Genomic DNA, 13654 nt, shown 5'->3' on the forward strand with positions numbered 1-13654 from the left:
GTCTATGGCTCAAATATGCTTCCATCCAGGGGAGTGAAGTCCCATGGCAGGTCTTTCACCGCATGCTTTGGGAAACAACTGCTACTCTTTAAAAAGTGCCAGCCGTGACAAGAGTTCAGCTGGTGAATCATTGGTAATTAAAAATGTGGGTGGTTCCAGATCTCACAGTGCGGGCTGGTATTTAAAACCTATCTGTGCTCAGTCAGAATGTTATACATTAAGGTGCAATTCAGATATATAAAGATCTTAGATATATTAATACAAGTGTTACATTTGGGAGTAATAAGGACCATTTTTGAGTTTTCTCATTACTCTCTTGGAGTCACATTACTCAAAATTAAGAAAATTTTCTGAGTTAGTCCTTGGCTATGTCTCTAAAGTAATGAGATCGGCCATTTTGACTGAGCAACTCTAGTGACAGGAGCCGAAGAAGCAGCACAGGTTGTCCCCATTTCCCCTCCCCCTTCCCTTCTCCGGTTGACTTCCTGGTCCCCCTACACTCCACAGTCCCGGTCCCACCATGTCCCAGAAACAAGAAGAGGAGAACCCTGCGGAGGAGACCAGCGAGGAGAAGCAGGACACGCAGGAGAAAGAAGGTATTCTCCTGGAGAGAGCTGGGGAGGCAAAGCTAAAGGCCAAATATCCAAGCCTGGGACAAAAGCCTGCAGGCTCAGACTTCCTCATGAAGAGACTGCAGAAAGGGCAAAAATACTTTGACTCAGGAGACTACAACATGGCCAAAGCCAAGATGAAGAATAAGCAGCTGCCAAGTGCAGGACCAGACAAGAACCTGGTGACTGGTGACCACATCCCCATCCTACAGGATCTGCCCCAGAGAAAGTCCTTGCTCATCACCACCAAGCTTGCGGGGCGGTGGCGCAGTGGATAGAACATCAGACTGGGATGCAGAGGACCCAGGTTTGAGCAAAGCTCACCAGCTTGGACCCAACGTCGCTGGTTCCAGCAAGGGGCTACTTGGTCTGCTGAAGGCCCACGGTCAAGACACATATGAGAAAGCAATCAATGAACAACTAAGGTGTCGCAACGCGCAATGAAAAACTAATGATTGATGCTTCTCATCTCTCTCCGTTCCTGTCTGTCTGTCCTCTCTCTGACTCACTCTCTGTCTCTGTAAAAAAAAAAAAAGTATTGATTGATTTTAGAGAAAGGGGAGGGGGGTTGCAGGAAACATCAACTTGCTTCTTCTGTGTGCCTTGACCAGGCAAGCCTGGAACTTCAAACCCTAACATCAGCATTTCAGGTCGAGGCCACCACAGGTCAGGCTAGTCTTATTATTACAAAGATTTAAAGATAATATATACAAGTATTTTACCTTAAAGCACTACACAAATGTAAGGAATTTCAGGAAATATTCCTTAAGGGTTTACTCAGTGATTTTGGAACCCAGAGAGGACACAAACAAGACTTTCTGTAGCTGGGGAGAGCAGTTCAGCCAAATGGAAAAAACCCCAGAGGTCAGTATAGTACCTGCCTGCCAAATTGGCCCTATCATTCATCTTTGTCCAGCCCGAAAGCTAAGAAAGGTTTTGCATATTTAAATAGCTGAAAAATTAATATTTTGAGATAGGTTAAAATTATGTGAAACTAAAATTTCATTGTAAAAATATTGACTAGGCTTGACCAGGCGGTGGTGCAGTGGATAAAGCGTCGGACTGGGATGTGAAGGATCCAGGTTCGAGATCCCAAGGTCGCCGGCTTGAGTGTGGGCTCGTCTGGTTTGAGCAAAGCTCACCAGCTTGAGCACAAGGTCACTGGCTTGAGCAAGGGGTCACTCAGTCTGCTGTAGCCCCACAGTCAAGGCACATATGAGAAAGCAATCAATGAACAACTAAGGAGCCGCAATAAAGAATTGATGTTTCTCATCTCTCTCCCTTCCTGTCTGTCTGTCCCTATCTGCCCCTCTGTCTGTCACCAAAAAAAATAAATAAATAAATAAATAAAAATTAAAATATTGATTGGAACACAGCTAAAATAAATAAATAAATAAATAAAGTAATGAGATCTGTAGAATAATACCAAGAACTAAAACTTGCTATTCGCTGCTCTTAGCAAATTAGAAAATACAAATGTTCCTTATTTTCAGCATCCAAATAATTTAACCTGTCAGTAGTGGCCTTTTTGACTGTTATAAAACATAAGACAAACCCACACCTTTATTTTCCAGAGTACGCACTAAGTCCCCTGGAAGAGTGCAGAAGGCAGCAGACGTGAAGTCTCCGGAGCTCTTAGGACTGGGCGCCAGCGTCTTGGTGCAGCGGGCACCCCATACAGTTGAGTCATCTGAAAACACTTCAGCGTGAGGTACTTCCTGCAACAGAAGATGAACTGAATAAAAGCAGCCATCTCCCTGTGTCATCCAAGAAACTTAACACATTAACATTTTTTAAGATTCAGAGAAATGAGGAATTAAAAAGGAAAAGGTGTAACACTGGTTGACACATGGCAAGGATGATGTGGTTCTGTTCTTTTCCCCAGGACTAGACTTTCCTATCATACCCCTGTAGGGTCACTCTACATACAAGGGTCACATTTTTGTTTTTCAATGTTTACTTTTATTTTATTTGAAAAGTCTAGATTTACAGAAGAATTTCAAAGACAGTACAGTTTTTACACACCTATCATCAAACTCCTAATATTAACATAAAACCCTGGTATATTTGTCCCCTGGCCGGGTAGCTCAGTTGGTTAGAGCATCATATCAAAGCACAGATGTTGCCAGTTCGATCTTCAGTCAGGGTACATATAGGAACAGATCAATGTTCCTGTCTCTCTTTCATTCCCTACCTTCCTCTCTCTAATATCAATAAAATAAACATTAAAAACAAACAAACAAACAAAATCCTGGTATATTTGTGAAAACTAAATAATACTATTGACTACAGAAATTATACTACTCACAAAAATTAGGGGATATTTTATCACTTCATATTCATTTTGAAATACTGTATCTAATTTTTGTGAGCAGTATATTTGGATTCCCTCATTTTCCTACTCACGTCCCTTTTCTTCTTCCAGATCCAATCCAGGATGCCATGTTTAGTGGTCATGTCTCCTTAGCCCCCCTCTAATCTGTGTCAGTTTACTGGCCTTTCTTAGTTTTTCTCACACTGATACTTTTAAATACTGATCAGGTACAGTGTAGAATGTCCCTTCAATTTAGGTCTATTTGATGTTTCCCTATAAATTAGACTGGGGTTATAGATTTTTGGGAAGAATATCAGGGTGAATCATCATTTCTTATTATATCACATTAGAGCAGAAGTTGGCAAACCACGGCTTGCAAGCCACATGCGGCTCTTTGGCCCCTTGAATGTGGCTCTTCCAGAAAATACTCCGTGCGGGCGCTACCTCGATAAGAAATGTACCTACTTCTATAGTTTAAGTTAAAAAAATTTGGCTCTCAAAAGAAATTCCAATCGTTGTACTGTTGATATTTGGCTCTGTTGACTAATGAGTTTGCCGATCACTGCTAGAGGATACATGGCATCAAACACAACTTATCACCTGTAAAGTTTACTGATCACTAGGTCAAGGTAGTGTCTGCCAGCTTTACCACTTGCAGGTACAGTTTTTCCCTTTCTCTACTTTTTAGAAGCAAGTCACTAAGACCAGCCTACAGTCAAAGGAAGGTAAACTAAGATCCACCATCTCGATACAGGATTATCAAAGAATTTGTAAAAAAATGTTAAAATCGCAACAATCAATCATTTGGGTGAGACAAGTTTTGCTAGCTAATTTTAATATTCACCAGTGCTTGGTGCAGCAATTATTATTGTGGTTCCAATGTCTATTTTCTATTGCCACTCATTCCCTCTACCTTACTTGGGAGTTCTTAAGGATACTTTGTCCTTTCTCTCCCATTTTATTTACAGCACTATGAGTATTTATTTCTTGGATTAAAATCTAATACTACCCTATTCTACTTATTTTCTCGTTCACATTGTCCCAGGTTTGGTAGTGGCTGCTTGGGTTGGCTCCTGCATTTTCCTGTGCTCCACCGTTTTCCCAAAAGCACTCCTTACTTTCTGGCACTGTGAGATGCTCCAGGCTCATTTGTATTTTTCTAGCTGTAGCCCAAGAATCAGCTATTTCTTCAAGAATGCAAAAGTAAGTATAAGAATGCAAAGGTCAAGTTTTAGACTCTATAACAAAGACAGAAACTTGACCAAAGCTCTTCCGTTGCTCATTAAAATGCAACCCCTGGTTTTCATATATACAGCAGTCTTCATAAATTCCACCAAATCTCTTCCAATACTGCAGGAAAAGCTAGCTGATTGCATCTTCAGGTGAACACAGCATAGAGCTTATGCTTAGGGCCAGGGTATATGGATAATTCATTGCAGGTTTTTTAGTCAAAGCACATATACTTGAATAGTTCAATAAAATGCAACTAGGAAGTGATGCTGCTATTTTTAAAATTCAGCCTATTACTTGGAAAATTTTTAAAAGTCAAAAAGTTCACCAGAAGCATTAGAGAGCTGGATGATAATTTACTCAAAAGAATCCAATGTGGGGTGAGAACCACAAGCCAGGTTTCAGCAGAGCTTCTCAGTGCCACTCTGATGCACCACAGAAGAGGGCAGCCTGGGGTTAAGTGGAGAGAAGTGCAGCTTGGTGACACTCAGGGTTGGGGAAGCTATGTGTGGGCTAGACACAACAGCTGCTGTAAAAAGGAACATCGTGGGTCACCAAACCGGTGACACTCATCTGCTGCAGTGACTGATGATGGACCATTTCAGTATAATTCTCACTAACAGTCCACTGCAGGTCTCACTTCCCAGGTCTAGGAAACGTGTACTTCTCCCTGTTCCCCCCTGTAGGTCCTCCTGTCTACAGGCCAAGCTCCTGGAGGGCAAGGATCACATCAAATTCCTTTTTTATTTTCTATACCTATCACAGTGCCTGGCAGATACTAGAAACACAATTGTAGAATAATGTTCCCTAAAACCACACTCTTCATAGGACATTGTATTTTCCAATACAGTTTTATATACATCATCTAATTTACCTGGCATATCTATTTGGTAATAAAAGAGAAAGGGTTGTAAGCCCCATTTCACAGATAAAGCAGATTACTTACCTTTGGTTGTGTAGAAAATATGCTTATAGAGCGTTCTCCAAAGGCCCTGGCTCCTGTGGGTTTATTTTTAGGCTGTGGCAATCTAAGAAAAGATTTGTAAAATTATAAATAGTAAAATATGCCAAGGAAATAAATGCTATCACTTATGAAGAGTGCTAGAAGCATCCTCCAGTTATTCTATTTAATTATATAGTATTTACATATGTATTCCTTACTTTTACAATAGTTGTAGCAAAACAGAGTGTGGAATCAATTAATGTGACTATGTATAAGAGTAGAGTTACTTCAGAGGGTAGAAAATACAAAAGCTTCTATTACACTGAGTTATAAATTTTAGGAAAGGGTTAGGGCTGTGGCCACAGAAAGTCAGGGATGCCATGCATTTGATTTATTTCCAGTGCTTGGTCTAGGTGTGGGATTTCTCTCTGAGAGGTTGTCAGGCCCTTTCTCCTTTCTGTCTCAGTATAAATCTCTTCCATATTGAGATACCTTTAATTCACACCAATACTTCTCTTTCCACAGTTTAAATTGTTAATAGTGAAAAATTCCTGGAGCTTCCCACTCTAATTAATTTCTCTCAGCCTTAATACATATTCTCTATGCAGCATGACCCCAGGTAAGCCACCTCTTTCCTACTTGATCAATCTTGCAAATATAAACAGAGCCATACGAATATTCATTCACATCTAATGCAACTTCAAATCCACAGAATCCCTCAGTCCTGATAATTCATTACCACATGCTTTAACCGCATAGCACTGAGGATCTGGAAACCTTTAGCAACAACCTCCTGGTTACGTGGTCAAAAGGCTCATCAGTGGCAGAGGTGGGACTAATGCAAACCATCTGACTGAGGGGCCACTCTATCACCACCTCACTGCCTTGAGACTCAGGAACCTGTGTGGCATTCCATGTCACTGTGACAAAAGGTAGCACCTATAATGTGATTTTAACTAGGTCTTTCAGTACCCATAATTTTCTTTGTTTCTATCTTCAAACACAGAAAAAGCAGATGACGAGATAATCTCATTGACCCCCCAAGCTCCAGAAGACCTCGCATTTTCTGCAACAGAGAAAAAACAGCATTTAATTATTGCATTGGGGAAAAAAACATTATCCCATATGCTAAGTTTCAATCAACTACAAGTAAGAAAATAAAATAACAGCTTACAAAAGAGAAGTGATAGCAGCTTTTCAAATACTAGGTAATATGGTAAGTCACTGTACTGAGATGAATGAACTAGGTCAAAGGGGTTCACACTCAAGCCTCCAGGTCTTGAGTACCTGCCCTATATAAAACATGGTAGTCATCATTCTCCTAAAACACTGTTATCACCTGAGTCACTGAACAAAGCTCAGTGGCTTTATTTTCCATTTTGTATAAGGAATAATTAACCCTGTAGCTTTATATTTCAGATTCTCCCAAGACTAACTAAATCTTGTTTAGTTTTATCATGATCTCTCGCTGGCTTACAGCAGGAATCCCGACTCCTGACAAAAGTAGGACAGTTAGTTGCTGGCCTCCAGCACTTTGCCCCTACCATTCTACCAGGCAAGCCTCAAGTAAGACTTCAAGTACTCAGCCCTTCCTAGCCGTTTCTACCCATGGGGATAGCTTGTCCTTTTTTGGCACTATTATTTTTTAAGAAACCAACCAGGTCTATGGCCCACATCAAGTACCTTGTCAAACATTCTCTGATTTTTTTTTATATAATTTTTAATTTTTTTTTAAATTTTATTTATTCATTTTAGAGAGGAGGGAGAAAGGGAGAGAGAGAGAGAAGGTGGGGAGGAGCTGGAAGCATCAACTCCCATATGTGCCTTGACCAGGCAAGCTCAGGGTTTCGAACCGGGGACCTCAGCATTTCCAGGTCGACGCTTTATCCACTGCGCCACCACAGGTCAGGCCCATTCTCTGATTTTTTATTTCATGCATTCCCTGCCCTTATGTGGCAAGCTAATCAAGGGTAGGGCCCCTTCTTGTATAATCCTTGATATTTCCTGTGACAACCATCCACAATGCTAGGCACTTATGAGTTTTTAAACAAATTATTACTTTGAAACTGGGCTTCAAATGCATCTTCATTTTGATCTAGTGATGGCCATTCATCTTTGTCATCAGAAATATCAGGAAGTGTAGGAGCCTGGAACATATTCATGATGAAACCTTAAAGAGGCAGAAAGAATAACTGTAAACAGAGATGCAAAGATTTTTCATTAATCTGTTGTCAGAAGTTGCATATTCCAAAGGCTTTACCTAATGCTTCTTTTGTATGCACAGTGGGTGATGGCTGCACTTTGGATGGTGTTGCCTGAACCATTCCCAGTGATGTGTTTGGAGTTGTGTGAAAAGAACTTGTGTTAACAACTTTATGTGTTTCATACCCTATTAAAGAAGTAGGGACAAAATGCAATTATCAGTATGAATATCAAAATAATTTAAAAGGTACACACAATTCAGAAACATTACGATTAAAACATTTATTATTGTTGATAATTGTCACTTAGGACTTCCATTATTATAGTACTTTCATTTTTATTTTTAAAATAATATCATGAGGCAGGTAAGGCAAGAATTATCCTTTTACAGCAAAGGAAATAAAAGCTTAAAGAGCACAGTGTTTTGGTTTAAAATCATATCTAATTGGCAGCCTTGTCCTAAAAAACCCTTAGCTCCACTATATCCCAAGAAATACACATTAATGATAGTCCCATTCTAAATGATTAGGTTGGCTTTCTGTCTCACTTAGCTGGAGTCCAGGCCCTGCACACCTGAGCCCTGCTGACCCAGCTCTCCCCCTCCTCTTCCTCCTCTGCTCACTCCAGCCCCCTTGGCCTCTCTGCTGTGCTTAGATACATTAGGAACATTCCCACTAGAGGGTTCTGCATGGTCCTTCAGCAGGTTTTCCAAGCTGGCCACATGAGCAGCCCCCTCTTGTAGGCCATGGCCCAAATATTACTTTCTTTTGGGTATCTTCTACCTTTATTTGAAATGGTCCAAGGCTCATCTAATCTCTACATTCTAATGGGAAAGCTACCACCCAGTTCATTAAGGTCTGAAGCCTTCATAAATCACGCCACCACACAGACATCCGAGCAACCTGGAGGAGTCTGAGCAAACAGGTCAGAAACAAATGTATTATAACTACACATTACCTTCTTTTATCTCTGGTCTGCTCTGTGGCTGGAACGCCTGAGTATCTCTAGTCACAGATCTGAAAGAGAAAACTCTTAAGACACACTAACTCTCAAGAAAGAACAGCAAAAAACTGTCAATAATTACAAGCCTATTGTTGAAATACAGATGGAAATGCTTAGGTCTGTAGTATATGTTTTTTCATTTTCTTCTGAGAAAAAGAATTCTTAAGAGATACAGGCCCAGTACTAAAATTTGCTTGACACAGTGATTATTCATTTTAACACCACACTAATCATTCCTTCATGTGGTAGGACAGGACAATGGCTCCCTAACTCAAAAGGCCCCATTTATCACACAGGCTAAAGGGCTAACATGCATTTCTCCAGTCCTGGTAAGGGAAAATACTGCTATGCTTTAGCTGCATGGCCACCATTCCTCATGAGCAGGAGACGCAGTGCACTGTTCTTCAGACTTCAACAGTTATCAAGAAAGAAAAACATGGTACAGAAGACATTTTTGTCAGTTTAAGTATTGCTATGATAGTGGACTTCATCTATTTCATATTGTAGAATTCTCTGAATGGACCGTTAGGTGTTAAGTAAGGCCCTGGTCAGTTTGCTCAGTGGATAGCGTCATCCTGGCACACCAAGGTCACAGGTTTCAAGCCCCTATCAGGGCACATACAAGAAGCAACCAATGAGTGCACAATTAAGTGGAATAATGAGTTGATGCTTCTCTCTCGAATCAATGAAAAAAATATTTAAAAAACCCAAAATAACACCCTGGCCGGTTGGCTCAGTGGTAGAGCGTCGGCCTGGCATGCAGAGGTCCTGGGTTTGATTCCCGGCCAGGGCACACAGGAGAAGCGCCCATCTGCTTCTCCACCCCTCCCCCTTTCCTTCCTCTCTGTCTCTCTCTTCCCCTCCCGCAGCGAGGCTCCATTGGAGCAAAGATGGCCCGGGCACTGGGGATGGCTCCTTGGCCTCTGCCCCAGGCACTGGAGTGGCTCTGGTCGTGACAGAGCGATGCCCCGAGGGGCAGAGCATCGCCCCCTGGTGGGCAGAGTGTCGCCCCCTGGTGGGCGTGCCGGGTGGATCCCGGTCGGGCGCATGCGGGAGTCTGTCTGTCTCTCCCCGTTTCCAGCTTCAGAAAAATACAAAAAAACAAACAAACAAAAAAACACCCCAAAATAACAAACAGAAGATGTAAAGTAAAAAATACAGTACTTTTAATTGTATAATCCCATTAAAAAGTCATAAAAACATAAGTTATATATGAGATTCCAGAGAAAGGTGCCCTTTCTCTGCCACCGCAAGCTGTCCAGGCTGCTGAGAATGCCGTGGGTTCCATTACGGGTCAATCTGAAGTGCTTCTGACAGAGACTCAAATGTTCATTAGGTTAAATAGTTTCACAATATTATAAAGGGCAGCTGTCTCTGGCTCTCACGACCTCACTACTCCATCTCAGTAAGGGCAGCTGGACACGACTCACTTCTAGGGAACCTGTCACTGCTCCTGCATTAACCATTTTATAGCTGCATAAATTAACTATGAATAACTAATGGAACCATGGCTACCAAACAACAGTCCTCTTCTTACATACATGGCAGAATTCAGGGCTCAGTTCTGAATTATCTTTTTCTTTTTTTTTTCAAATTTTTCCATTGATTTGAGAGTGAGGGGAGGTGTGGGAGAGAGAAAAGGAGAGAGAGAGATGTATCAACTCATTGTTCCACTTAGTTGATCCATTTAGTTGCACTCATTGGTTGCTTCTCACATATGCCCTGACCAGGAATTGAACCCCAAACCCTGGCATGCTGGGAAGTTGTTTAAAAAGGAAATCATCAGCCTTTTATATATATCTTGCTCCTGATTTTGCAAATTATGTAAGAACTGAAAGATGCCATTCACACTACTGTCATCTCCAGGACCAGCTTTAGCTTACCTGGTATCTTTTCCGGTCACCGAAAACATGAAGTCTGTCACTGGATGGGCTGTCAAAGGAACAGGAAGAGCTACACTCTGGCTGATGGCTGGGGAAACTAAATCAACAGTGGCAGCATTGGCCTCAGGAGGAACAGCAGGAGGTGCCTGTCTGGGTTTCTCACCGACGTGCTCTGAGGTCGGCTGACTTTCGGCTGGCAGAGATGGGGTGCTCAGAAGCTCCGGCTGGGAGCCTATGCTTGGCCCCGTGTTTGCTGGATTAACCTTTCATGTTAAGCAAACAAAAGGATAGCCATGAAATCAAGAATCTTGGTAATTAGATACTACAGCTTTTCAAACACTGGCATCTGTCTTCAGGAGATTCCTTCCCTATTAAGCATAGCATTCTTAAATAAATAGTCTATAATATCACAAAGGACCATTTTACACAAGGGATGCTTTTGTAGTTCAACCACAGCCACAACTGGCAGCTCAAACTTTAAACCACTGAAATAATACCCGCTATAGTTTTATTAGTTCTTAAAAACTGCCTTATTTCTCTTCACTTAGTTTTGGGAAAAGACCAAGTCAGTGTTATCAAATGCTCATAATGATGTTCCTTCTATTAAAATACTCTTGGTAGCTATTTCTCTTAATGACTAGGAAACATGAGTATAAGCTATAATTATAACTGTCATACAAGCACAGCTCATATGAGACAGATAACAAGCTTTTCACTTAAGATATTTGCTTTTCTACTCAATGTAGGGTGCAGTTGTACACTCGTATGTTACCAAATTAAAAGAGAGAAGAGTGAGCCCCTCACCATATAAATGTATTCTTACAAATTGTTAAGAAAAACACCAGCTATCTAGGACAATAATAGTTATTTCACAGACAAATGGACAAATATAGAAAGTTCATACTCACAGCTTCCAATCAAGATGGTGGAGTAAGTAAATGCTGTGTAATCAAAATTACAATTAAATTATAGAACCACTACCCTTCAGAACCACCTGAAGACTAGCTGAACAGAAAGAAGTCTTATAACCAGGGATACAAAGAAACCATGTTGAAGTGGTAGGAAGGACTGAGATACAAAGCAGGCTGGTCCCGCTGGCACATGTGGCAGTTAAGAATTGGAAGAAATATCTCAGCTGTAGAAGTCTTCCCTGAGGAGTGAGGGAGCCCCACACCAGGCTCTCCGCCCCAAATCACCATGCCAGGAAGTGAAAAATCAAAAGAGATTCTGTCTAGGTGAGACAAAGGGCTGCTAGAGTCCAGGTGTTTTCTCAAAGGGCCTGAGCACAAACTCATTCACTCACAAATACCCTAAAATCCAGAGAAGGGATAGTAGCTCAAAAAGTGCCAGGGACATACTGGAAGGAAATGAATTGTCAGGCTTAGAGCAAAGGATGGAAGGGCAGCTATATCCCAGAAAGAGTGCTAGAAGGAGCCATTGTTCCTCCTCCAACATAGTCTACAGGCACAGATCTGGTCCAAATCTTAGCTCTCAGTAACCTAGTTAATATAATCTCACCCCATCCTGCTGATTCTCTAAGACCTTGCCCCACCAGACTTGCACACTAACCAAAACCCTTTCAGTGGCCTCCTCTTGCCCAGTTCCTCTTGCTAACCAGCCCCTAGCTGGGAACTAGTAGCCTGGGTTCACAGTATAACAATTCCCAGGAGCCTCATAGCCTAGCACAGACAGCTACCAATTGAAGATCACTTTGTAGCTCCTACCAGGTGGCCCCAGGCCAGACACAGGCCGCAGCTGAACTTGGCCTAAACTGGAGATGATCCCAAGAAGTTCCAGAATAAACACACCTAGTGACCAGCTTCAGATCATACCAGAGCACCACCAAATTAGCACCACAAATGACACGCCCAAAGTGTGGAGTGGCATGCATCAGAGATATGGTAAAGCAAATACTGCTCTGTGGGGTCAGCCTCTGCATAATAGCTGTCCACTGTAATGTCATGGCCAGTCCTCACAGCCAGGCAGCCTGAGGGTCAGTCCTACCCACTGCCCTGCCAAGGCAATCAAGGTTCAGCTACAACAGAAGGGGACACAAATCTCACACAAGGGACAGATGAATAGGGAGACTGCATCACTGGGCCTCACAGAACCCCTACACACAAGGCCACCATGCCAAGACAGAGAGACATAACAGATATACCAAATACACAGAAATAAGCACAGGGATGCAGCCCAAATGAAGAGACAAAAAAACATGTCCCAAATGAATGAAGAGGAAAAACTCCAGAAAAAGAACTAAACAAAATGAAGATAAGCAATCTACCATATTCAAAGGTCAAAATACTGGTTATAAAAATGCTCAATGAATATAGGGGCAGAATTGATGAGCTCAGTGAGAAGCTCAACAAACAGACTGGAAACATAAAAATAGAGATAGAAAACAAAAATGAACCAGTCAGAAGTGAAGAATAACTAAAATGGAGCATACATCAGATGGAATCAACATAAAATTAGATGAAGCAAGGGATCAAATGAGCAATTTGGAAGAAAAAGTAGCATAAAACACACAATTGGAAAAGCAACGAAAAAAAAAAGAAAAAGTTGCTCTCTTTTTTTAAGTGAGATTTTTTTTTAAGTGAGAGAAGGAAGACAGAGATTCCCATATGTGCCCCAACTGGGATCTACTCAGCAACACCCATCTTGGGCTGATGCTCGCAACTAAGCTATTTTTTAGCACCTGAGGTAGAGGCTTCACAGAGCCATCCTCAGCACCTGGAGCTGACATGCTTGAACCAATTGAGCCATGGCTGTAGGAGGGGAAGAGAGAGAAAGAAAGAGAGAGAGAGAGAGAAAGTGGGGAAGGGAGAAGAAGATGGTTGCTCCTCCTGTGTGCCCTGACCAGAAATTGAATCCAGGACTTCCGAATGTTGGGTTGATACTCTACAGCTGAGCCAACTGGTCAGGGTCCCCAAAAAAGTTTTTTAAATGATAGTTTAAGGGTCCCCTGAGACAATACCAAATGTACCAATATTCACATCATAGGGATTCAGAAGAAGAGAAGTAAGAGACAGAGCAAAAGATTGAAAACTTATGAAGGAAATAGACATACAAGTCCAGGAAATGCAGAGTCCCAAACAAGGTGGGCCCAAAGAGGCCCACACCAAGACACAGCATAATCAAAATGCAAATGTTAAAGACAAAGGAGAGAATCTTAAAAGCAACTAGAGAAAAGCAATTAGTTACCTACAAGGGAACTCTGATATGACTGTCAGCTGATTTCTCAATAGAAACTTTGCAGCCCAGAGAGAGTGGCACAAAATATTCAAAGTGATAAAAAAGCAAGGACCTACAGCCCTGGCCAGTTGGCTCAGCGGTACAACGTGGGCCTGCCATGTGGAAGTCCAGGGTTTGATTCCCAGTCAGGGCACACGAGAGAAGTGCCCATCTGCTTCTCCACCCTTCTGCCTCTCCTTCCTTTCTGTCTCTCTCTTCCCCCCCCACAGCCAAG

General features: G+C 41.9%; 1 protein-coding gene and 1 pseudogene across 3 annotated transcripts in view; one reads left to right on the forward strand and one right to left on the reverse strand.

The window, feature by feature from the left end:
• Window positions 1-13654, reverse strand: part of BUB1 (BUB1 mitotic checkpoint serine/threonine kinase) — a 59070-nt gene that overhangs the window by 21813 nt on the left and 23603 nt on the right. For 2 of the 3 annotated variants that reach the window (XM_066267698.1, XM_066267699.1), the window contains exons 10-16: window positions 10186-10448; window positions 8258-8316; window positions 7359-7487; window positions 7158-7268; window positions 6071-6164; window positions 5102-5183; window positions 2173-2329 (exon numbers count right to left, since the gene is read on the reverse strand). In XM_066267698.1, coding sequence (XP_066123795.1) covers window positions 2173-2329; window positions 5102-5183; window positions 6071-6164; window positions 7158-7268; window positions 7359-7487; window positions 8258-8316; window positions 10186-10448 — 895 coding nt within the window. The remainder of the gene's footprint in view (window positions 1-2172; window positions 2330-5101; window positions 5184-6070; window positions 6165-7157; window positions 7269-7358; window positions 7488-8257; window positions 8317-10185; window positions 10449-13654) is intronic. The other variant, XM_066267700.1, reaches the window with a different exon arrangement.
• On the forward strand, window positions 418-889 carry LOC136328644 (alpha-endosulfine pseudogene; annotated as a pseudogene).

This window comes from Saccopteryx bilineata, chromosome 3 (assembly GCF_036850765.1).
Source record: "Saccopteryx bilineata isolate mSacBil1 chromosome 3, mSacBil1_pri_phased_curated, whole genome shotgun sequence".
Lineage (NCBI taxonomy): Eukaryota > Metazoa > Chordata > Mammalia > Chiroptera > Emballonuridae > Saccopteryx > Saccopteryx bilineata.